The 26,399-nt window shown below is 38.3% G+C and overlaps 1 protein-coding gene across 8 annotated transcripts in view; it reads left to right on the top strand.

The window, feature by feature from the left end:
* GON4L (gon-4 like) overlaps nucleotides 1-26,399 on the top strand; it is an 86,155-nt gene that overhangs the window by 8,718 nt on the left and 51,038 nt on the right. For 7 of the 8 annotated variants that reach the window (XM_067037879.1, XM_067037913.1, XM_067037888.1 and 4 more), the window contains 9 exons: nucleotides 1,759-1,950; nucleotides 9,873-10,066; nucleotides 10,758-10,832; nucleotides 11,010-11,060; nucleotides 14,305-14,355; nucleotides 14,672-14,767; nucleotides 15,643-15,762; nucleotides 16,340-16,510; nucleotides 22,809-23,001. In XM_067037879.1, the coding sequence (XP_066893980.1) occupies nucleotides 1,759-1,950; nucleotides 9,873-10,066; nucleotides 10,758-10,832; nucleotides 11,010-11,060; nucleotides 14,305-14,355; nucleotides 14,672-14,767; nucleotides 15,643-15,762; nucleotides 16,340-16,510; nucleotides 22,809-23,001 (1,143 nt within the window). Of the gene's footprint in view, nucleotides 1-1,758; nucleotides 1,951-9,872; nucleotides 10,067-10,757; nucleotides 10,833-11,009; nucleotides 11,061-14,304; nucleotides 14,356-14,671; nucleotides 14,768-15,642; nucleotides 15,763-16,339; nucleotides 16,511-21,728; nucleotides 21,881-22,808; nucleotides 23,002-26,399 lie in introns of those variants that run through there. The other variant, XM_067037925.1, reaches the window with a different exon arrangement.

Below are 26,399 nucleotides of genomic sequence, written 5' to 3'. Positions count from 1 at the left end.
GGCTCACGGTCCCAGTTGCTCCGCGGCATGTGGGATCCTCCCAGACCAGGGCTCGAACCCGTGTCCCCTGCATTGGCAGGCAGACTCTCAACCACTGCGCCACCAGGGAAGCCCCCTGAGAGGAACTTTTGATTTGTTGGATTTAGAATTCAACTCGTTTTACAGCCCCTATTAAAAGCACAGCTTTTAGCCTTTTTGACATTGTGAATTAATCATGGGCTCCTGAAGTAAAGGAAGTAAGATTTAGAGTAAATAGAATTAAGGATTCATTCATACTTTAGTTGAAAATAAAGGCTTTTTTTCTTTGTTGACAGAGTGTTCTCCAATTAAAAATCTTGTGTTTACCAGTTGAAACTGCTAATGTTGATGGGATAACAGTCTAAAAAAGTATTATCTGTTTTGAATGGGGCACAGTAACAAATAATTCGATCTCTTTTTGAAAAACAATTTTTTTCAACTATGTAATACACAAACATGGAAAAAAAGTTCCTAAATGCAGAAAGTACACAGGGAAAAGTTAGGCACCCTTTCACTTTGTCCTCTTGTTTTCCAAGTTCTCAGAAGCAATCACTATTTAACAATGCCTTATGTATATTCTATAGATCTTCTGTGTATACACAAGCCTGTATGTATTCTTGTTCCTATGACAGCTTGATTCTAATGTTTGCTTTTGATATTGCATGAATGTTTCTTTGTCTTTTTAATGCCCCTCACAAAAAATGGAAAGGAAGGTAGCACTCTAAGAGTTGAGGTGAGGAGGGAGTTCCCTGGTGGTCCAGTGGTTAGGACTCAGCACTCTCACTGCTGGGGCCCTGAGTTACATCCTTGGTTGGGAAACTAAGATCCCACAACCCATGCGGCTCAGCCAAAACAAACAAACAAACAAGAAAGAGTTGAGGTGAGGAAAGGAGAAAGTTGTCTAATGAACTGTATAACCATGATTTATAATGTTATGGTGATTTTTACTCTAAAGCTTTGTGAGATTGATCTTACGGAGTCAGAAAGTTCAGGACATTTTATAATGTATATCTTTAAAAAAAATTATTTATTTTTGGCTGCATTGGGTCTTCGTTGCTGCATGTGGGCTTTTCTCTAGTTGCAGAGAGCAGGGTCTACTCTTTGCTGCGTGCACGGGCTTCTCATTGTGGTGGCTTTTCTTGTTGCGGAGCACAGGTTCTAGGTGCACGGGCTTCTGTAATTGTGGCGTGCGGGCTCAGTAGTTGTAGCTCGTAGGCTCTAGAGTGGAGGCTCAGTAGTTGTGGCGCATGGGCCTAGTTGCTCTGCAGCATGTGGGATCTTCCTGGACCAGGGCTCGAACCCATGTCCCCTGCATTGGCAGGTGGATTCTTAAGCACTGAGCCACCAGGGAAGTCTTATATCATTTATAGTTGATTAAATGTGGTGTTAATGGTCATCTATATAAAATGTCTCTTTGTTACCAGGAATATATCTCCCCCCACCCTACAATTATGGATATGATTTTTTCATAGGGAAGAAATCTGCATGTTAGAACTAGAAAGACCTTAGCGATTACCTAGTTCAATTCCCTGACATTACAGATGAGTAAGTTGGACCTGAGCTTTGATTTCAATATTTTTCTTAGGATACTGTCTTTAAGAGAGAGGAATGCCTACATAGTAAATGCATCATTAATGAAGTTATCTAACTAGAAAGGACTTTATAACAAGATGCTGAGTTTTACAACAGAGTATAATTGAGAATGGACAAAGTGTGGAGCAATATTTGTGATTCTTCCAGGAAAATCTCAAATGCATTCTGGAGGGGAGATGCCTTCATTACCATCAGACAGTCACTCTGCAAAACCAGCAGCCCAGCCTAGGAAATCATCTCAGCCAGATGTCTGTGCCTCTCCTCAAGAAAAGCCACTCAGGACTCTAGCTCACCAAGCTGAGGAGGAGATAGAGGATGGTGGACTCTTTATTCCAATGGGTAGGCTTTCTTTTCTTTTCTTTAAAAAAAATCCTCTTTATTGAAGTATAATATGCAGAAAGCTGCACATATCCCAAGGTATCCAAGTTCACTGAATTTTCAAAGATTGAATACACCCATGTAACCAGCAACCAGATCAAGAAATAATATTACCAGTACCCAGAAGTCCTTCCTTTCATTTATTACTGACACCCACCCATGGGTAACCATTATCTTGACTTCTAGCAGCACAGATTAGTTCACCTGTTTTGTACTTTATGTGAAATACGAATATGTTTTTTGATTGCCTTTTCCCACTCAACATTATGTTTATGAAGTTGGTCCACATTGTTGCATGTACTTGTAGATTGTTCATTTTCATTACAATATAGCATTCTGTTGTTAGAATATTCTATATTTTCTTTATTAATTCAACTCTTAATGAGTGAATACTTTGCAGTTGTAGGCTACTCTGAATGGTGCTGCTGTGAACATTCTACTATAGATCTTTTGGTGAACATATATGCCTAATTTTTCTTGTGTGGAATTGCTAGGTCATAGGATTAGGCCTCCTTAAAGTTTTTTTGAAACATTTTATATATATATATATATATTTTTCTTTTAAATTTATTTTATTTATTATTTGTCTTGGGCTGCATTGGGTCTTCGTTGCTGTGTGCGAGCTTTCTCTAGTTGCAACAAGCAGGGCTGCTCTTCATTGTGGTGTGTGGGCTTCTCATTGCGGTGGCTTCTCTTGTTGCGGAGTATGGGCTCTAGGTGCGCGGGTTTCAGTAGTTGTGGGACGAGGGCTCAGTAGTTGTGGCTCTCGGGCTGTAGAGCGCAGGCTCAGTAGTTGTGGCGCACAGGCTTAGTTGCTCCGTGGCATGTGAGATCTTCCTGGACCAGGGTAGAACCCATGTCCGCTTAATTGGCAGGTGGATTTTTAACTACTGTGCCACCAAGGAAGCCTGAAACATTATATTTTTATGGTGAAATATAACACATACAGACAAGTGAATAAAGACTTCTTTATTTAGCTTAACAAATGGTTTTAAAGTGAACACTTGTGATTACTTTTTCTCATCGCAAATAATAGACCTCCATTGCTATGTAGGTTAGGAGTTGTGATAGTGGGCATCCATGTCTTATTTCTGAACTTGTGGGAAGGTGTTCAGCATTCCTTATTATGTGTGATGATAATTGTAGGCTTTTTATAGATATATTCTATCAGATTATGGAAATTTTTTTCCTAGTTTTCTGAGTTTTATCACATTGAATTTGGTCAAATGCTTTTTAAAAATCTCTATTAAGATAATTGTATGTTTTTTTTCCTTTATTTTTGTTTTATTTTTTTTGGACGTGTTGTGTGACATTCAGGATCTTATTTCCCTGACCAGGGATCGACCTCGTGCTCCCTGCAGTGGAAATGCGGAGTCCTAATCACTGGACTGCCAGGGAATTCCCTCCTTTATTCTGTTAACATGGAGAGTTACATTGATTATTTTTCAATGTCAGATTTATTGAGATAATTTTCGTACAATAAATTTTTTTCAGTGAGTTTTGAAAAATGGATATAGTTGTGTAACTGCTACTACAATCAATATATGGAACATCTCTCTCTAAAAGTTCCCTCAGGGGCTTCCCTGGTGGCGCAGTGGTTGAGAGTCTGCCTGCTGATGCAGAGGACTTGGGTTCATGCCCCGGTCCAGGAAGATCCCACATGCTGCGGAGCGGCTAGGCCCGTGAGCCATGGCCGCTGAGCCTGCGTGTCCGGAGCCTGTGCTCCGCAATGGGAGAGGCCACAACAGTGAGAAGCCCGCGTACAAAAAAAAAAAAAAAAAAAAAAAAAATCCCTCATTCCCCTTTGCAGTCCTTCATTCTCAGCCTTTGGGAACCAGTGATCTCAATTTTATTAACAGTTTTGTGTTTTCTACAATATTATATATAGGTGTTATACGGTATGTATGTAACCTTTTGCATCTGGTATCTTTTAAAATTTTTATTGAAGCATAGTTGATTTACAGTATTGTGTGCATCCCGTATCTTTCACTTCGCGTAATGCTTTTGAGATTAATTTGTGTTTGTTCTTCATTGCTGAATAGTATTCTATTGTATAGATATACCACAATTTGTTTATCTGTTCACCAGCTGATGGACATTTGGGTTCTTTCTGGTTTTTGCCTGTTATGACTAAAGCTGCTATGAACCTTCACATGTAGTTCTTTTTTTTTCTTTTCTTTTTTTGGGCTACCCCATGTGGCATATGGGATTTTAGTTCCCCGACCATGGATCGAACCAGTGCCTCCTGCATTGGGAGTGTGGAGTCTGAACCATTGGACCGTCAGGGAAGTCCCCACATATAATTCTTTTTTTCTTAAATAAATTTATTTGTATTTTATTTATTTATTTATGTCTGCATTGGGTCTTCGTTGCTGCGTGTGGGCTTCTCATTGCAGTGACTTCTCTTGTTGCGGAGTATGGGCTGTAGGCATGTGGGCTTCAGTAGTTGTGGCACGTGGGCTCAGTAGTCGTGGTGCACAGGTTTAGTTGCTCCGTGGCATGGGGGATCTTCCTAAATTTCTATACATTTAATTTATAGACATATAGATTTTGGTATATTGGTATATCTTGTGACTTTGCTATAAATTCACTTATTAGCTTTATGTACTTTTTTGTAGATTCTTTAGGGATTTCTTTTTTTTCCCCCATTTTTTAGGCCGTGCCATACGGCATATGGGATCTTAGTTCCCTGACCAGGGATCGAACCTGTGCCCCCTGCATTGGGAGTGCAGAGTCTTTTTTTTTTTTTTTTTTTTTTTTTTGTGGTACGCGGGCCTCTCACTGTTGTGGAGCACAGGCTCCAGATGCGCAAGCTCAGCGACCATGGCTCACGGGCCTAGCTGCTCCATGGCATGTGGGATCTTCCCGGACCAGGACACGAACTCGTGTCCCCTGCATCGGCATGCGGACTCCCAACCACTGCGCCACCAGGGAAGCCCCATCTTGCTATAATTTTTGATTGGATGCTGGACATTGTGGATGAAAAATTCTAGAGGCGTTGGTATTGTTATCTTCCTCTAAAGAGGGTTATGTTTTCTTCAGGCAGGCAGATAATTTTGGAGGGTCACTTAAATTCTGCCAAGCGTTGGTTTTATGCTATATTAAGTCTACTTTGTTTCAACTTTCTAGATTGTGGCCTATATTCCTAGTGGGTGGCTCTTCTGGGGTTTCAACATTTCTAAAAAAGCTATAGTGTTTATGAAGACTTTTCCTCCTTTGCAAGACTTCAACTACAACCTCTGTCTTCCCAACACTTGTGGAGTGTGATCTTAGTTACCCAACCAGGGATTGAACCCATGTCCCCTGCAGTGGAAGTGCAGAGTCCTAACCACTGGACCGCCTGGGAATTTCTGATGATTCAATCATAGTTTTAGGAGGAGTTTGAACAGAGACTTTTTGGGCTCATTTTTCCTTGGTTTCCTCCTCTGCAGAATTTTATCCGTCAATCTCAGCTGCTTCAGCAGCTCTAAATCTCTAGTTTCTTAGTAAAGCAAGAATACTGCTTTCAGCTTGGATTCTCCTTATGTGCTTCCCTTCTCTGAAGGATCACAACTCCTTAAATCATTTCTGTAGGGGTTCTCCAGTGCCTTCAGACTGTTGTATATATTTTATTCTGCTTTTATGTAATTTTATAGTTTTATATAGTTCCACAGTTGTTTTTGGCAGGAAGGTTTCATCTGATAAAAAAATACATTGCTGGGCTTCCCTGGTGGCGCAGTGGTTGGGAGTCCGCCTGCCGATGCGGGGGATACGGGTTCGTGCCCCGGTGCGGGAGGATCCCACGTGCCGCGGAGCGGCTGGGCCCGTGAGCCGTGGCCGCTGGGCCTGCGCGTCCGGGGCCTGTGCCCCGCAGCGGGGGAGGCCACAGCGGTGAGAGGCCCGCGTACCACAGAAAAAAAAAAAAAAAAAAAAATACATTGCTGTGGCCAGAACCAGAAGTCTTGGGTGTGTTTTTGACAGGGCTGTTAAGCAACTATTTTCATACAACAAAGTGACTTTGGTGATTTAGATATTACTGAACCCACCCATGTTTTTATAGACATCATCCATTTTGCAGTACATTTACAGTGCAAATTTACTTTCAACTTACTGCTTACATCATTAAATGTGCTTCTCAGCAAATACCTTGTTTTTAGCCACATCCCACCTTTCTCATAGAAGGAAAAATTAGATATTCTTCTTTAATCTATTCTGATTTTTATAGAGTGGCTTCCTTTTTTAAATTTTTAAAAATTTAAAAATTTTATTTATTTATTTATTTTTGGCCGGCCACTGCGGCATGTGGGATCTTAGTTCCCTGACCAGGGATCGAACCTGCGCCCCGTGCAGTGGAAGCACGGAATCTTAACCACTGGACCTCCAGGGAAGTGCTTTTTTTGTTGTTTTTGTTTTCCTTTTTTTTTTTTTTTTTTTTTTTTTTTTTGTGGTACGCGGGCCTCTCACTGTTGTGGCCTCTCCCGTTGCGGGGCACAGGCTCCGGACGCGCAGGCTCAGCGGCCATGGCTCACGGGCCCAGCCGCTCCGCGGTATGTGGGATCTTCCCGGACCGGGGCACGAACCCTTATCCCCTGCATCGGCAGGCGGATTCTCAACCACTGCGCCACCAGGGAAGCCCTGTTTTCCTTTTTTTAATTTTTAAATTTCAGTTCTTTAGAATTCTTAGGGTCAGTGGTATCCTAGTATTTTAAAATTAAGATAATAGATTAGTTCTAAAACAGAGTAAGATGTAATTGAATTATCTGTTCTTTCTTGGATTGTCCATGCAATGTATTAGAATGTGTTCAGTTTTCCTTATAGACCCACATTCCCTATTAAAGTCAGCCTTAAAATCAGAAATCAGAGGAGAAATAAGTGTGATGTGATTTAGGGGGATGTAATTAAATGAGGTGGTGTAACCCCACAGTGATTACTTTGATTATGTGTTTTTAAGATAGCCATTCTGAATGGGAATTATGCTAACTCCAATGCTTTTTCTATTGAGAAGTATTTTCTGCAACGAATTTTGTTATTTCCATTTTAATTTTGTGATAAGTTTTCTTCACAATTCTTTAAAATTATTTTTTATGTTTGTCTTTATTGTATTTTTGGGGGGATTGAATCTTTTTCAGTGTATATTTTAAAGCAGTGTTACTCAAAGTGTGGTCTGAAAACCAATGCTAGTTTGAAAACTGTTTGTTACTGGTTTGAAACAAAATAATTCATGGAAACTGAGAATAAAACTTTAGAAATATTGTAACATTTGACATTATGACTATATTCTTACATTATAAAAGTATGAGTCTACAGTGGATTGGTCAAAAACAAGACTAGTTTTTCACCACAGAGAGTTTGAGAAGCACTGTTTTAAAAGACAATTTGATTCCTCACCAACTATCTGTATAAAATTTTATTAATTTTTAAAATTTTATTAATTTTAGCTGCTTCCATTGTAAATTTCCTTTTTTTGGTCTTCACTTCTATGAATTTTTGTTACATTCTGTAGATCTAAATTTCGTAAGGAAGATTTTATTTATTTAGGTTAATTTTTAGTTAATAACACACTTTATTATTTCTGGTATAACATTAATAGTTTTAACTTGTGTCTTTCATACATTTTTCCCCGGGTCAGTTTTGCAATTGACAGTGTTACCAACAACATGATAGGATATGAATATGAAGCTGAATCAAAACTTCTTCGGATGTCAGAAATCCTTTTTTTGCTCTGCAACTACCAGTTCATTGTTTAAGTATTGGTAAGATGAGGAGGGAAAGGTGGATGGCAGAAACCAAGAACCGGCTAGATTGGTCTACATGAGAAAGGATGCAGGAGGGAAGGGAGGAGCAAAGAGAGGAGATTCAAGAGTGGTGAACAGAGAGAAGAGTTTTGGAGTTTATGGAGAAAGGGGGTAAATGAGGTGAGAAGAGAGACTTTGGGAAAAGATATGTGTACAAAGGTTTTTTAGACAGTTTTGTTGTGTATTATGCTATGTAATTCCCCTTTTGCTGCTTTCTCAAATGACCATCAGTAAAGAGCTTTGTCACTTTTCTGATGCATTCTAGAGTTTTATATTTCTTTTGCATCTGTCACTTTGTTGGGATGTACCTCAAGGTAGCCCATTTTTTGTTTAGGTTACACAAATGTGTATGTTTGAATTCTACTTTTTTTTTTTTTTTTACTTAAAAATCATTATCGAAATTTTTTCCATATCATTAAAAACTCTTTGTAGACATTTTTAACTTGTCCCCCCCATCAGTTGCTTAAAAAGACTTGTTAATGGGTCAGTTACAGTCCAGTGTATGGTGTCCCAGTGTTCACTTAACCATTTTTTTCATATTGGCTGTGCATACAAAAAATGTTGCCTACCTTTTCAGTAAACAATAAATGTTGCCTGCCAGCCCCAACCCCAAAGGGTGCACCCTGAGGGGAATTCAGGTTGGAGAAAAACAGGTTACTGGCCCTAGATAGTTAAGATGCATAGCTAAGGAGTAACTTCAGTGAGCCAAGACTCTTGCATCTTCCTCTACATAGAAAAGCACTAAAATCATTAACTTGAGATGTATTTTTTTGTGATTAGCAGTAATCTTTTGATGTTCAATTACATGTCTTTTTTTTTTTTCCAGTGAAAACTTCTGTATAACCTGGCTTCTCCCTAACCTCTTTGGAGCAGTTCCTCAGAGCTATCTGAGAGGCTGTCTCCCAGGCTGTAGTCCTCAGTAAGGTCCCTGAATAAAACATAACTTGCAACTTTTAGGTTGTGTGTTCTTCTTCAGTCGACATTTAGGTGTTTTCCATGTTTTTGCTAAAATAATTAATGTTGAAATGAATAACTTGATTAGTCTTTACATGTGTAATTATTTCCTTAAGAAGAAGATTGGATTGAAAGTTACAAACATTTATCGAATTCTTGATATATATTCACAAGTACAAAAGCAATTGTTTGAAATTACTAATAATTTTTCACTGAGTAAACATTGCAGGGTGCAGCTTGAAGGTCATAAAATCTTTTTAAACCAAAAAGGTTGTCTTGATGTTAATCTTCTCTAATCCCTTGTTTTCAGACGGTAGCAGACCAAAAAGTATCAGAGATGAGAACCTCATTTTGGTGTTGCGTGATAATCTACTTCAAGACTTACCAGATTCTAATAATCAAGAAGCTTTTCCTTTTATCTGGTTATATATGTGCTCCTTTCTTGTAGAATAGAGGTACTTCATCCCCTCCCCCCTTTTTAAATCAGAGTGGATATTTTTATTGATTTGCTCCTTGTTTTTTTCTTTTCTAGACTCAGTATAATATAATGATAAATTACATTTGTATAATATTTCATTGGTTATAAAGCACTTTAATATATATTATTTCACTTAATATGCATGGCATCCCTGATGGGAAGATATCTGTATTTTACAAAAGAAAAAAATAAGACTATTGCCAAGGCAACCCAGTTAAGTTATAGATCTGGGACATAAACCTGGGTTTCTGATGTATTATCTGGGTAGTATAGAGTAATAATTAAGAGTTCTAGAGCCAGAGTGCTTGGCTTCAAAACGTGGCTTTGTCATTATTAGCTCTTGGGAAAGTTTCTTAATCTTTCTGCCTCAGTTTCTTCCTCTGTACAGTGGGAAAAATAATAGTCTCTACCTCATAGGGTTGTTATGAGGAGTTAGTGAATTAATATGTATAAAGTGTATAGAAGAATGCCTGACATAAAAGGAATATTTAGTGAATGTTAGGTGTTATTACTACAACAGTACTACCACATCTGCCTTTACCACTGCTGTTATATCTTAGTCTTCTTTGATTTCCAGGGCCAGACAGCTGTATTTTTCTTTTACTGTTGGCTTTTTGGGTTAAGTTCCGGGAGTAGTTGCTTTGGTGATTCTTGTGATGTTCTTGGTTTATTTGCAGAAGAGCAAGACAGTGAAGAAAACGAGAAAAGGCGAAAAAAGAAAAAGGGTACCAAGAGGAAAAGAGATGGAAAGGGTCAAGAAGAAGGGACTTTGGCTTGTGACCTGAAGCTGGATGACATGCTTGACCGCACCTTAGAGGACGGCGCCAAGCAGCACAACCTAACAGCAGTCAACGTGCGAAACATCCTTTATGTGAGTAAGACGAGGACAGCTGTGGGCAGCTCTTTTCACCGGGAGCAAATAAAAATTCTCAGGAAACTCTTTAGTCTTGGTGTGTGAATTACTAATTTTGTAAGTTCCCTGTGGCAAAATATTTTACATTTCAAGGTAGTCTTCTCTTTGCACTCAGCACAAGTTTGAAATGTGAACACGTGTGAAAGAACTTAATTGGGAAGGTAAACTGTTACTCTGCTTCCTTCCACTGATTTGATTGTTTATTGTTTAGCATATTCAGAGATAATGGAAGATGATAATGTTCACAGTGGATTTACTCTTGTGAGTCAATGTGTCTTAAAAGATGCCCAGTTAACAGTTACAGTCCTTTGCACATGTGCAAATACTCTTCTTTGCTATGTAGCAGTACACCTATTTATAAAGCCTTTGCTGTTTATTAACCTGAGAATTTTTTTTTTTTTTTGAGCCATTCCTGTTTGTATCAGCTAATGAGATTGGTCCATTTGATTGCTACATTGTTGGAAGCTGTGTGCTTCTCTCCAAAAGTTCCTTCTCTGCTTTCAGTTGCCTTGCTTTACCCTAATCTGAAACCATTTGGGTATCTAGCTCTCGTTTATCTTCTACATATATCTAGCAGAGTTACAGAGACATGAGTATTATCTAGATGATACATCTTTGTTGCATAAAGTGAAATTTCATCTTTCTCCAGGAAGTAATCACAAATGAACATGTAGTTGCCATGATGAAAGCAGCCATCAGTGAGACGGAAGATATGCCAATGTTTGTGAGTAGTTATCGTTCTTTCAATGTCATGGAACAGAACTATCTGTAAACTGGCTAAGTGTAGTGAGTTGTTTACAAACTCACGTGGCAGTTTGTAAATAATTTGGCAGTTGGGGGCAAACTCAAGAATCACTTGATGATTTTTATTGACTGTTTTCTTCTCATTTTCCCTTCTTAGGAGCCCAAAATGACACGCTCTAAACTGAAGGAAGTGGTGGAAAAAGGAGTGGTGGGTGTTCTGTTTTTTCTTTATTGTTTATTTAGCTTTGTTAATAATATATAATTCCAGGTTATTTGTAGGGAAAAAAATATAGGAAATATTTATTATGATCTGGGTTTGACTCCTTCAAGAAATATTTGTAAAAGGCAAATTGACATGTGGAGATGCAATATATGAAATCATTATTATACTTTATTTTTATTTTAGTTGCTTTTTTGGAAGTGCTAGGTAGATAACCACTTGGAGCAGTTGAAAGCAATGAGTGATGACAGTTTTTCTATTCATGTTGTGAGATATGTGGTGAAGTGTTTAAAGTAGTGTATTTCAAATTGTATTCCAGGGACCAGTTGCATCAAGATCACCCTGGTATGGGGTTCCTCAAGAGTGCTTATTAAAAATGCACATTCTTGGGCTCACCTCAGACCCAGGAATCAGGACCCATGGGTAGGGCCTGGGAATATGCATTGTTGAAAGCACAACAGTACATTATTTTGCACACTAAAGTATGAGAACCTCTTGAAGACTTTTGAAGCATTCTGATACAGCAAGCTCTTTGATGCTGGGCACTGTGTTCTATCTGCTTAACAAGCGCCTGTCCAGTTTGTGCTTACCTTCTGCGACAAGGCAGGTGATAGTCCTAAGGGAGTCCATTCTATCTCTGATAGTAAGAAAGATTTACCATATGGACCCAGACTGCATAGTGTAGTTTTTGTCTGTCTGGTTCTGTTCCTTGCAGCCCTGTAGAAGAAATGTCTGTTCCTTTTCCACATGACCTTTCCTCTAGTTGAAGAAAACATATATATATATATATATATATATATATATATATATATATATATATATATATATATATATATGGCCTCTCGCTATTGTGGCCTCTCCCGTTGTGGAGCTCCGGGCGCGCAGGCTCGGCGGCCATGGCTCACGGGCCCAGCCGCTCCGCAGCATGTGGGATCCTTCCGGACCGGGGCACAAACCCGCGTCCCCTGCATTGGCAGGCGGGCTCTCAACCACTGCGCCACCAGGGAAGCCCACCAATATATTTTTTTACAACATTCTTTTCTTGCTAAACGTCCCCTAATTTTTTATTGGTCTTCATGTGACAAGGCTTTGAGTACTTCTGATCCTTTTCTTCTGCATGTGCCAAGTTTGTCCATATCCTTTTTTAAAAGTATGCCTTAAGTGGATCTAGTGCTCCAGATAGGGTTTAACTAGTATAGATTAAAGTTAGGTTGGGACTTCCCTGGCAGTCCAGTGGTTAAAACTCTGAGCTTCCACTGCAGGGGTACAGGTTCAATCCCTTGTCAGGGAGCTAAGATCCTGCATGCTGCAGCCAAAAAAAAATAAAATAAAAAGATAAAGTTAGGATATTCCCTCAATGTTCAGATTCCATATTTCCCTTAATGCAGCCTAAGGTTGCATTGGCTTTTTTTTTTTTTTTTTAATATGCCAAAGACATACATTTTAGGGTGGCAAATTCTGCTCCCCTATGCACTGGCTTTTTTTGACAGCCACATCATATATATATATATATGTATATATTTGTATATATTTGTCTAAGTGACTAACCCTGGTTGCATAAAGTGAAATTTGATCTTTCTCCAGGAAGTAATCACAAATGAACATGTGTTAGCTGTGATGAAAGCCATCAGTGAGACAGAAGTTCTATGGAGTCTACCTGACATAGAATATAATTAACATTAATTCCATATTTGATTTAAAAAAACCCAAGGAGATCCAAATCAGGCTCTGGATTATGTCTACCAACCATGTATATAGTTGCAGAGAAGGTAGACAACCCAAGGCTATAGTTTATGTGGGAGAGCAAAGATTAGAGTCCATTTCTCTTGCTTCTTAATCTTGATAGACTGACTCCTTCCTGATGGATTTGGCAGTAGGAAAATTGATTGGTATAGAAACAAACATGGGAAGAGGTATGGACCTGAATCACATCATTCCCTTTACCCTGTATTGGGCCTGGCTCCACAGAGGATTTTAAAACAATAGATAAAGAATCCTCCACAGAGGATTTTAAAACAATAAGTAGCCACAACATGGCAGGGCTGAGGAGATGTGGAGGGCCTAAGGCTCCTTATAGAGACAGAACCTAATGGTCTGTTGGATTTTGTTCATGATGATTTTGTTTGGGTCACAGTTAGATGGTCAAGAAATTATGCACTCCAATGGTATTGTGTCAGGAGTACGTAAGAGGTTTTAAAGAATTCTTTAAAAACTTCCCCCCACCAACTCTATTTTATTTATTTTTTTATTTTTAAAATTTATTTATTTTAGGCTGCATTGGGTCTTCATTGCTGCGCACAGGCACAGGCTTTCTCTAGTTGCAGTGGGGGGGGGGCTACTCTTCTTTGCGGTGCGCGGGCTTCTCATTATGGTGGCTTCTCTCATTGCAGGGCGTGGGCTCTAGGCATGCGGGCTTCAGGAGTTGTGGCACACAGGCTCAGTAGTTGTGGCTTGCAGGTTCTAGAGTGCATGCTCACTAGTTGTGGTGCACAGGCTTTGTTGCTTCGCGGCATGTGGGATCTTCGCAGAGCAGGGCTCGAACCTGTGTCCCCTGCATTGGCAGGCGGATTCTTAACCACTGCGCCACCAGGGAAGCCCCTCTATTGTTTTAAAATCCTGAAAAAGTTGAAAAGAATTTTACAGTGAATCTACATTCCATCTAGATTTAACAATGTAAAATTCTGCCATATTTGCTTTAACTCTCTCTGTGTCTGTCTATTGTTTTTTCCTGGACTATTTGAAAAGAAGTTGTGTACGACTTGACACTTCACCCTGAAATCCTTCCCTAAGAACTTTTCATGGCTAGCTTTTTGGAGGCATACTTATGGTGGATTTATGTAATTGATTAAGAAGTACTGATGGCAAAAGGCTGCTATCACCTGTAGTATCCTAGGTTTGTATACTATTGTAGTTTACAAATAGTTTTCATATTTATTATTCTATGTGAACCCAAGCTGTAATATAAAGTAGACAGTATAGACACTTTGTCCATTTATGGGTAATACAGATACTTACTAGGTTTAAGGCAGAGATGCTAATGATGGAAATAGATTCATCTCTCCTTTTCTTCTGCCAAGCTCTGACAAATATTTGACAGTGTAGATCAGTACCCCTACATCACTGCAGCTATATGTTAGTCTGATGGCTCCTTGTGATGGTAAAGAAGAAGTAAAAATGAAAAACAGTATGTTTTTGTTAAGGGAACTTAACTATTTATATTCTTTGTTGGTAGGTAATTCCAACATGGAATATTTCACCAATTAAGAAGGCCAATGAAATTAAGGTAAACTTGGAACAGGTAATTTTAATTCTTTTCCAGAAGTACTTCATCAGTTTCAAAATGCTTCTATTTGTTAACTTTTTAGGACCTATGTATTTATTTAAATTCCAGCTTTGATTTTTTCCATTTCATTAGTCTTAGGTTTGACTCTCATGCTAGAAATCTTTTTAACTCCTGCCTCTTATTATTACTTGCTTTAGCTGCTTGTTGTGCTCTTAGGATTTTTTTTTCCTGATCTGCTTTCTTCCCCTTATCTCCCAAATACATATGATTCGTGTTTTCTCTTATTTTATTTTTTTCTATAATTGTACTTATGTAGCCTCCTCAGTTTGTGGATATCCACCTTGAAGACGATGATTCCTCAGATGAAGAGTACCAGCCCGATGATGAAGAAGAAGATGAGACTGCTGAAGAGGTCAGTGGTTACCTGTGTGAGTGTTAGTAGAAAAAATTTCACTCCACAAGGCAGAGTGTACTTTGCTTCCTTAGTAATATCACTTGTTCTATACAGAGGGTTGAAACACAGTTCTTCTTTCTACTCATTTCTTTGCATAAATCTGAGACTGTGACTCCTCTTCATGCTCCCTTGATTTTTTCATGTCTTGTATTATGAAATAGAACACACATATAACATGCAGAACTGTGCATAGGATAAAAATTAAAATATACAGCTTAAATAACTCTAAAGCTAATCCTTATGAAAACTTCCTTAAAGTCATTAAGTATAACATTGCCAGACACCTCTTATCACAGTCACTTTTCTTCCCCTATAGACAGCCACTATCTTGACTTTTTGATAATTACTTCCTTGCTTATCTTTCTACTTATATCACCTAAATGTGCAGCTTTACACACTGTATTCAGTTTTTTACTGTTTCTGAACCTTAGGTAAATGGAACCGTAGTCTCTTCTTTTGTGTGGCTTTTTTTTTTTTTGGTTCAACACAAGTCATTTGAGATTCATTTATACTGTTGCTTGTAGCTATAGTTCGTTCATTTTCATAGTTAATGTAATATTCTATTTCTTAATGTGTTCTTTGACTTGTTTGTTAAAGGATTTTAAATCAGTGCCTTACAGTTTTACAGAGTTTACAGTGCTGACGAGGACAGAGATCTGATCCCTGTTCCTACCTTCAGCAAATAAAGCTTTTATTTAAATTTTATTCTCTTACTCTAATTCAGTGTTTGGTACTTTGATTGATATTTTGTGATTCATTCTATTGAGGTACTTCAGACTCAGTGGAATGAGGTAGGGGCATACATATGAAAGTGAACTGGATTTGTTTTGTAGAGCTTATTGGAAAGTGATGTTGAAAGCACTGCTTCATCTCCACGTGGGGCAAAGAAATCCAGATTGAGGCAGTCTTCTGAGATGACTGAAACAGATGAGGAGAGTGGCATATTATCAGAGGTAAATCCACATCATACTAGCAAGATAAATTAGAGGTGCTCTATAAGTAGATTATTTAACTGTGTAAATAGATCATTTATCCATGGTGATTCTAAGCAGTCACCCTTTGCCAAACATGATTCAAGATCAGTAATCATGCCATTATCTTCCTGGTATTTGTGACTAGTTATAACTGAATTTCAAATTCCCTTAAGTCAGTGAACAGTTAAAAGAAAACTAGAACTCAGTGACAGGGAGAATTCTTATTAAGGGGCCAAATGTGAGTGACTGGCAGTTTCTTTCCTTCTACCCTTCTCTTTTTTGTATGTGTTTTCTAATATTGTTCTAAAGCCATTTTTATTGTATTTCCCCGCTTTTGATAACCTAAGTAGCATCCTGTTGGCTTCATGGGAAATAGGATGAAACCTAATTAGATTAATGTACTTGACAGTGCCTTTGTTTTTATATACTTCTATCTAGATGGGAAGAGAAAGATTGCTAGCATATGAAAGACATGCTTCTCTCCTCCTGCCTTTTTTTTTTCTCTTTTCTTCCCTTCCTCCCTTTAATTTTTAACATATTTGACCCTTTTAATCAGGCTGAGAAAGTCACCACACCTGCCATTAGGCACATCAGTGCAGAGGTAGTGCCCATGGGGCCTCCGCCCCCACCAAAGCCCAAACAGACCAAGGATAGTACTTTCATGGAGAAGTTGCATGCGGTAGATGAGGAGCTGGCTTCCAGTCCAGTCTGCATGGATTCTTTCCAGGTAAACATAACTCTAAATTGCTGAAAAAGTCAAATGGAATAACTTAGTCATTGCTCAGATTGGGAAGGGAGAAGGGAAGATATTAAATTCTGATACAGTAAGTAACATTCATGAAATTATAGGTCTTTGGTACTCTATTTAGTTTGTGCTATTTTATTGTAAGTGAGAGTTAAGTGAGAATGGCAGTTCCTAAGGAAGAAATAAGGTATGTGACAGAGAGCATTTTAAAATGTGGAACATAGGAACAACCTTCAGCCAGATTCCTCAAATATTAACCTTTACCACAATTGCTTTATCATTTTCTCCTTCTTTCTCTCTCTCTGTACACATTTATTTTTTCCTGAATTGCTTTAGAGTGTGTTGCAGTAATGATGCACTTTTACCCCTAAATATCTTTTTCTTTCTTTTTTTAACATCTTTATTGGAGTATAACTGTTTTACAATGGTGTGTTAGTTTCTGCTTTACAACAAAGTGAATCAATTATACATATACATATGTTCCCATATCTCTTCCCTCTTGCGTCACCCTCCCTCCCACCCTCCCTATCCCACCCCTCTAGGTGGTCACAAAGCACAGAGGTGATCTCCCTGTGCTGTGCAGCAGCTTCCTACTAGCTATCTAATTTACATTTGGTAGTGTATATATGTCCATGCCACTCTCTCACTTTGTCACAGCTTACCCTTCCCCCTCCCCATATCCTCAAGTCCATGCTCTAGTAGGTCTGTGTTTTATTCCCGTCCTACCACTAATCTCTTCATGACATTTTTTTTTTCTTAGATTCCATATATATGTGTTAGCATACGGTATTTGTTTTTCTCCTTCTGAGTTACTTCACTCTGTATGACAGACTCCAGGTCTATCCACCTCATTACAAATAACTCAGTTTCATTTCTTTTTATGGCTGAGTAATATTCCATTGTACATATGTGCCACATCTTCTTTATCCATTCATCTGTTGATGGACACTTAGGTTGCTTCCATGTCCTGGCTATTGTAAATAGAGCTGCAATGAACATTTTGGTACATGACTCTTTTTGAATTATGGTTTTTTCAGGGTATATGCCCAGTAGTGGGATTGCGGGGTTGTATGGTAGTCCTATTTGTAGTTTTTTAAGGAACCTCCATACTGTTCTCCATAGTGGCTGTATCAATTTACATTCCCACCAGCAGTGCCAGAGTGTTCCCTTTTCTCCACACCCTCTCCAGCATTTATTGTTTCTAGAGTTTTTGATGATGGCCAATCTGACCGGTGTGAGATGATATCTCATTGTAGTTTTGATTTGCATTTCTCTAATGATTAATGATGTTGAGCATTCTTTCATGTGTTTGTTGGCAATCTGTATATCTTCTTTGGAGAAATGTCTGTTTAGTTCTTCTGCCCATTTTTGGATTGGGTTGTTTGTTTTTTTGTTATTGAGCTCCATGAGTTGCTTGTAAATTTTGGAGATTAATCCTTTGTCAGTTGCTTCATTTGCAAATATTTTCTCCCATTCTGAGAGTTGTCTTTTGGTCTTGTTTATGGTATCCTTTGCTGTGCAAAATCTTTGAAGTTTCATTAGGTCCCATTTGTTTATTTTTGTTTTTATTTCCATTTCTCTAAGAGATGGGTCAAAAAGGATCTTGCTGTGATTTATGTCATAGAGTGTTCTGCCTGTGTTTTCCTCTAAGAGTTTGATAGTATCTGGCCTTATATTTAGGTCTTTAACCCATTTTGAGTTTATTTTTGTGTGTGGTGTTAGGGAGTGTTTCATACTTTTACATGTAGCTGTCCAGTTTTCCCAGCACCACTTATTGAAGAGGCTGTCTTTTCTCCACTGTATATCCTTCCCTCCTTTATCAAAGGTAAGGTGACCATATGTGTGTGGGTTTATATCTGGGCTTTCTATCCTGTTCCGTTGATCTATATTTCTGTTTTTGTGCCAGTACCATACTGTCTTGAGTACTGTAGCCTTGTAGTATAGTCTGAAGTCAGGGAGCCTGATTCCTCCACCTCCATTTTTCTTTCTCAAGATTGCTTTGGCTATTCGGGGTCTTTTGTGTTTCCATACAAATTGTGAAATTTTTTGTTCTAGTTCTGTAAAAAATTCCAGTGGTAATTTGATAGGGATTGCATTGAATCTGTAGATTGCTTTGGGTAGTAGAGTCATTTTCACAATGTTGATTCTTCCAATCCAAGAACATGGTATGTTTCTCCACCTAGTTGTATCATCTTTAATTTCTTTCATCAGTGTCATATAGTTTTCTGCATACAGGTCTTTTGTCTCCTTAGGTAGATTTATTCCTAGATATTTTATTCTTTTTGTTGCAGTGGTAAATGGGAGTGTTTTCTTAATTTCACTCTCAGATTTTTCATCATTAGTGTATAAGAATGCCAGAGATTTCTGTGCATTAATTTTGTATCCTGCTACTTTACCAAATTCATTGATTAGCTCTAGTAGTTTTCTGGTAGCATCCTTAGGATTCTCTATGTATAGTATCATGTCATCTGCAGACAGTGACAGCTTTACTTCTTCTTTTCCTATTTGGATTCCTTTTATTTTATTTTTTTTCTCTGATTGCTGTGGCTAGAACTTCCAAAACTATGTTGAATAAGAGTGGTGAGACTGGGCAACCTTGTCTTGTTCCTGATCTTAGTGGAAATGGTTTCAGTTTTTCACCATTGAGAACAGTGCTGGCTGTGGGTTTGTCATATATGGCCTTTATTATGTTGAGGAAAGTTCCCTCTATGCCTACTTTCTGCAGGGTTTTTATCATAAATTGGTGTTGAATTTTGTCAAAAGCTTTCTCTGCATCTATTGAGATGATCATATGGTTTTTCTTCTTCAGTTTGTTGATATGGTGTATCATGTTGATTGATTTGCATATATTGAAGAATCCTTGCATTCCTGGAATAAACCCCACTTGATCATGGTGTACCCCTAAATATCTTAGTGTATATTTCCTACAGATGAGGACATTTGATTATGAAAATAAGGATATATAATATTAATAGTCTATTAAAGTCCTTATTTGGATTTTGCCAATTGTCCCAATAATGTCTTTTATATAAAGCAGAAGAAAAATTATTTTTTTGTGTGATCCGGGATCCAGTCTAGGATTACATGTTGTATTTAGTCGTCTTGTCTCTTAGACTCTTTTTATTGGGAACAGTTTCTCAAAGTTTCATAACCTTGACATTTTTGAACCTTATAGAGCAATTATTTTGCAGAATGTTCCTCAATTTTGACTTTTCTGATACTTCCCCATAATTAGATTCAGGTTATGCACTTTTGGCACTAATATCACAGAAGTGATATGTCCTTTTTAGTGCATCATATTAGGAGGCACGTGACTTCTGTCATGTTAAATTTGATCACATGGTTAAGGTGGTGTCTGTTTTCCTCGCTGTAAAATTATTATTTTCCCATTTTTAAATTAATATGTATCTTTGAGGCAAAATATCTTTTCACCCACTAATTTTAGCATCCATTGCTCTTCTTGATTGAAACAGTTATTACTATGGTTATTGTCAAATGATGACTTTCTAAATTCCATCCTTAGACAGTTCTTTCTTTCTTTTTTTTTTTTTTTTTTTTAATTTTTATTTATTTATTTTTCTTTTGGCTGTGCTGTGTGGCATGTAGGATCCTAGTTCCCTGACCAGGGATCAAACCCGCACTCCCGGATTGGAAGTGCAGAGTCTTAACCACTGGACTGCCATGGAAGTCCCAGCCAGTTATTATTATTTTTTTAACATCTTTATTGGAGTATAATTGCTTTACAATGTTGTGTTAGTTTTTCCTGTATAACAAAGTGAATCAGCTGTATTTATACATATATCCCCATATCCTCTTCCTCTTGTGTCTCCCTCCCTATCCCACCCCTCTGGGTGGGCACAAAGCACCGGGCTGATCTCCCTGTGCTATGTAGCTACTTCCCCACTAGCTGTGTATTTTACATTTTGTAGTATATATATGTTAATGCTACTCTCTCACTTCGTCCCAGCTTGCCCTTCCCCCTGGTTGTGCGCAACTGGCCGCATGCTCTTGCTCTGGAGCCTGCACGCCACAACTAGAGAGAAGCACTCACACCATACAAAAGATCCTGTGTGCCGCAACTAAGACCCAAAGCAGCCAAATAAATAAATATTTCAAAAAGTAAAAATAAAAAAAAGATACTTCTCTTAAAGTATCTTTTTAGAAAAAAAAAAAAGGAATAGACATACAGATCAGTGGGACAGAATTGAGAGTCTAGAAATAAACTCTTAAATTTATGGTCAGTTAATCTTTGACAAGTGTTCCAAGACCAATTAATGGGAAAAGAATAGCCTTTCAACAAATGGTGCCGTGACAACTGGAAATCCACATGCAAGAGTATAACGTTAGACCCTTACCTCACACCACACTCAAAAGTTAACTCAGAATAGATCATTGACTTAAATGTAAGGGCTAAAATTATAGAACTCTTAGAGCAAAACATAGAGTAAATCTTTGTGACCTTTGCTTAGGCAGTGGTTTCTTAATACAATACCCAAAGCACAAATGACAAAAAGAATAGGTACATTTGACCTCATAACAATTAAAAACTTGTGCCTCAGAGGATACATCAAAAAAGTGGAGACAACCCAGAAAGTGGGAGAAAATAATTGCAAATCACATATCTGATAAGGGTCTTGTATCTGTAATGTATAATGAACTCTTATAAGTCAACAATAAAAAGACAACCGAATTAAAAAATGGGCAAAGTGTATGAATAGACATTATTCATTTCCTTTTTTCCTCAATAAAAAGGAATGAGGGGCTTCCCTGGTGGTGCAGTGGTTAAGAATCCATCTGCCAATGTGGGGGACACGGGTTTGAGCCCTGGTCTGGGAAGATCCCACATGCCGTGGAGCAGCTAAGCCTGTGCGCTACAACTACTGAGCCTGCACTCTAGAGCCCGCAAGCCACAACTCCTGAAGCGCGTGTGCCTAGAGCCTGGGCTCTGATATGAGAGAAGCCACCGCAGTGAGAAGCCCGCTCGCAGCAACCAAGACCCAATGCAGCCAAAAATAAAATAAATAGAGTAAATAAATTTTATTACAAAAAAAAAGGAATGAGTACCGATACATGCTACAAAATGGATGAACTTTGAAAACATGCTAAGTGAAAGAAGCCAGAGACAAAAGGCCACATATTGTATGATTCCTTTTATTTATTTTAAAAAATATTTATTTATTTATTTATTTATTTATTTAGGCTGTGCCGGGTCTTCGTTGCGGCGTGTGGGATCTTTTTAATTGTGGCATGCAGACTTCTCATTTGTGGCATGCGGACTCTTAGTTGCGGCATGCGGACTCTTAGTTGCAGCATGTGGACTTCTTAGTTGTGGCATGCGGACTCTTAGCTGTGGTATGTGAACTCTTAGTTGCAGCACATGTGTGGGATCTAGTTCCCCGACCAGCAATTGAACCCAGGCCCCCTGTATTGGGAGCGTGGAGTCTTACCCACTGGACCACCAGGGAAGTCCCTATGATTCCTTTTATATAAAATGTCTAGCATAAGCAAATCCATAGAGACAGAAAGATTAGTGGGTATCAAAGACTGGTATCAGGGAAGAATGGGGAGCTACCACTAAGGGAAATGGCCTTTCTTTTTGGGGTGATGAAAATGTTTTGGAATTAGATAGTGGTGATGGTCACACAACTCTGTGAATATAGTAAGATCCACTCAGTTATACACTTTAAAAGAGTGGGTTTTATGGTGTGTAAATTATATCTTTTTTTTTTTTTTTTTTTTTGTGGTACGCGGGCCTCTCAGTGTTGTGGCCTCTCCTGTTGTGGAGCGCAGGCTCCGGACACGCAGGCCCAGCAGCCATGGCTCACGGGCCCAGCCGCTCCGCGGCACGTGGGATCCTCCCAGACCAGGGCACGAATCCGTGTCCCCTGCATCGGCAGGCGGATTCTCAACCACTGCGCCACCAGGGAAGCCCCTAAATTATATCTTAATAAAGCTCTTATAAATGTTCCTGAAATGTTTTTAAAACTGATGTCATTATAAGTACAAGGATATATTGTACAACATGGGGAATATAGCCAATATTTTATAAGAACTATAAATGGAGTATAACCTTTAAAAAAATACATTGGCACCTATAAAAAAAATTGATGTCATTATCCTTAAAGTTTCTCAGACAAAGAATAATAAATCCATATGGTTTAGAGAAGAGACCTTGTGTTTTAAGCTAAGAAGAGAAACACACAGGATATGATGAAGTTTGGAGAAATTGAAAGCATTAGGCATTCAGTGATATGTTTTTGTTTCCTTCTCCGTTGGCTAGCCCATGGATGACAGTCTCATTGCATTCCGAACTCGCTCTAAGATGCCTCTGAAAGATGTTCCCCTGGGGCAACTAGAGGCAGAGCTCCGAGCTCCAGACATCACCCCAGACATGTATGACCCCAATACAGCAGATGATGAGGATTGGAAGATGTGGCTGGGGGGACTTATGAATGATGATGTGGGGAATGAAGGTAAGTGGTTTTGTTTGCATTTAATATCTACTCTGTCCATGGTCTCTGGTAAAATTTTCATTAGTTAAAAGCTTAAAGAAAGGGGGTGTTTTTGGTTAATTGATTTAATTGTGTACTTAACAATGTGGTCTAAGTCAGTAGTTAAATTCCACTCCCCCCCCTTTTTGTTTTTGTTGAAGAGCCTTTTGGGGAATCTTTTGAATGCTAATCCTCTGAAACATAAATGTACATATAATTTTATTTTATTTTATTTTTTTGTTTTTTGCATTCTGAATTTTCCGTTTAATTTTTTTCTTTTTTTTTTAAACATCTTTATTTGAGTATAACTGTTTTACAATAGTGTGTTAGTTTCTCCTTTACAGCAAAGTGAATCAGTTATACATATACATGTTTCCATATCTCTTCCTTCTTGTGTCACCCTCCCTCCCACCCTCCCTATCCCAATATAATTTTATATATGATTTCACGAGAGTGCATTGACTCACTCGAAGACTGTCATGTTAGTTAAGGTTCTTCCTGATGCAGGTGAAAGAATCCTCTCAACTTGCTGAAGTTGAGAATCCTAACTCTCAACTTGCTGAATGAAACCAGACTTTGGGAGTGGCAGAAGAACCTACAGTGGAGTTGAGACCCACTTTCCCTCTCAACAGCTGTTACCTCTGCTTTTAGTCAGTCAACTCCATTCTCAAACCTGTTTTTTTCTACAAGGCTGGAACTGTGATCATAAACACACCATTCACTTCTTGGTTTGTCCCTACATCAGAACAACTCTCTCCTACAGGCTCCAGTTTGAAAAATCCAGAGGAACAACCCTGATTGGTTGGGTTTGATCACATGCCCACTGTCTTGGTATTGCATGGCTTCGATAGGGAGACTGTTTCAGCATGGAGTCCTGTGATTGGCAGCACCTTGTTGCGAATCACAAACAATGGGGTTGGAGTAAGCAGTTACCCAAAAGAAGTGACAGTGTTTCCAGAAGTAGGGAAGGAGAACTGATCAGACAGAAACAATGTTGACTACAGTCATACATGGTGTAAGAATCCCTGCTGCAACCCTTATTTGTTTTAGAATATAAGTAAATTCTTACCTTAAAACAATACATTGTTAAAATTGTCTTTGGTGGGTTTTTTTTTTAAGCGTACTATAGTGAAAGTCAGTTACCATTCATCATTTTGTGCAGTGTTTATGTAAATTTAGAGGAAATGAGAGATTGATTTAGTTTGTAGTGATTCCAGATGATGTCACATTCTTTTGACGGAATCAGGGCAATTTTGTTACTATTGTTGTTTCCTTTTGACTCTCTTCAATGGGGAGTGACCAGGATATTCATACTGGTTGTGTTGTGGAAGATTCACACTTTTTAAAAAATGTGTATAACTGAACTAAAGTCTTATTTGCATTTTTATGTGAACAGAGTCATTCACTATCTCACTTTAATCCGTAGCCAAATTCATTGCTTCTATTTCTGGATCACATGATGTCCTATCAAACTTAATTACAGACAACTTACAGAGCATATCTTTATTCTTTTCCCTGTCTTCTAAAAACAACTACTGTAGGGCTTCCCTGGTGGCGCAGTGGTTGAGAGTCCGCCTGCCGATGCAGGGGACACGGGTTCGTGCCCCGGTGCGGGAAGATCCCACATGCCGCGGAGTGGCTGGGCCTGTGAGCCATGGCCACTGAGCCTGCGCGTCCAGAGCCTGTGCTCCGCAGTGGGAGAGGCCACAACAGTGAGAGGCCCGCATACCGCAAAAATAAATAAATAAATAAATAAATAAATTAAAAAAATAAAATAAAAACAACTACTGTAAGATTCTTGTGTTGAAAGGATAATGCTTTAAGATAAATAAGAGAACATATAACTTGTATGGAAATAGACTGAGTAAATATTTGGGTAGGTAAAGCCAGGAATAAATTAGGATAAGTGAATGAAAGAAAGTTCGTTCTCATATTTACCTTATAAAGCTATTAATAACTATACTGCACATAATTTGGCATTTGGTATTGAGTACTTTCTTTTACAAGGCAGTGTGTTAGATTCTATGAGAGATAGAGGAAAATGATCATTTTGTTAGGGAGTAAACATGTATGAATAGTGCTTGGTCCATTGTTAAATGCATGATACCTTTCAGATTAATGAAGTTGAATGAACTCAGATGCACCATAAAAGTGGCATAAACTCTGTTCTAAGGTTTTAGAAGAGAGAGAATTATTGTTTAGCATGACCAGAGATAGCAACATGAAAAAGGTGGTAGTTGAGATGGACCTTTGAAAGATATTTGACAAGTGACGAGAGGAATCATATGGGTGGAAGTGACATTGAGATAACATGTATTTAGGTTCTGTAGAATATATGCTCCCCAGAGTTTTCTCTTATATTCTGTATTATAACCATAAGGGTAATATGTGCTTGGAGTAAAGAAATCAAATATTGTGTAAAGAAAACTGTTAAAGCCTTTCCTCATGATGACAGTTTCATGCTGCAGAGGGATCACTGATAATATTTTGATGTGCCTCTCGTGAGAGTTTTCAAATATGACGTTGCCTTTTAGTTTTCCACATTAATGTGGCAATAGGAAGAATTTTAGTCCTAAATTTAAATTCCCGAAACATTTAGAAGAGACAGGTACCAAGAAGCAAATTGGTTTGAATTTTAGCATTTTTGTTCTTCTCCACCCACCTTCTATAGCAGAAGTGGTAATAAGCAATGAAATGCACAAACTTGCATGAAGGAGAAAAGGATGAAATTTGCAGCTGAGTCATTGACATATTAACTGGAGAGTCAGTTCCTTAATAATCAGCAGCTGATGTATTATCGCATTAGTCTTCTGATAGGAGTGTAAGCTGCTAGCTTTTCCATTCCTTACCCCTTTGAGAATCTGATGAAAACTGTGCAGCCACTCCCCAGAAAAATGTACACATCTACATACATGAAGTTTTTTTATGTCACTTTTTTGGGGGATTTATTATTCTCTTGAAGTTCATTTATTGACACTTCCTTTTTCTATCAATGCATTCAAGGTCCAAGATACCAAGGCTCAAAAATCTCTGCAGAAAGGAGTGAACAGGGACAAAGATAATTTTATCCATTTTGTAAAAGTGTCAGAGGAATTCATTGTGTTGCTCTGTGTTATAGAGTCAATTTGTTATACTGCTAGGATTAGAACCCATTTTAATATTCTAGGAACATAATCTCAGTCAAAGAAGTCTCAGGGGGCATTAAAGCATTTTTTAAATGCATGTGATGCTTCATAAGCAAGCTCTGCATTTTGCCCTTAGACCTAAGCTAAGACAAAATATTGATAGTAATTAAGTCAGGTTTTCATGGCTTTATTAGGGCAGCAGCTTTGGTGCCCTGATTGTTATCACCTTGGTTGAAAGAGCTGAGACGCTGGCTG

The sequence above is a fragment of the Kogia breviceps genome, chromosome 1 (genome assembly GCF_026419965.1).
Source record: "Kogia breviceps isolate mKogBre1 chromosome 1, mKogBre1 haplotype 1, whole genome shotgun sequence".
In the NCBI taxonomy this organism is placed as follows: Eukaryota; Metazoa; Chordata; class Mammalia; order Artiodactyla; family Physeteridae; genus Kogia; species Kogia breviceps.
The sequence above is the reverse complement of the archived record's forward strand: the minus strand, read 5'-3'. Positions and strand labels throughout refer to the sequence as shown.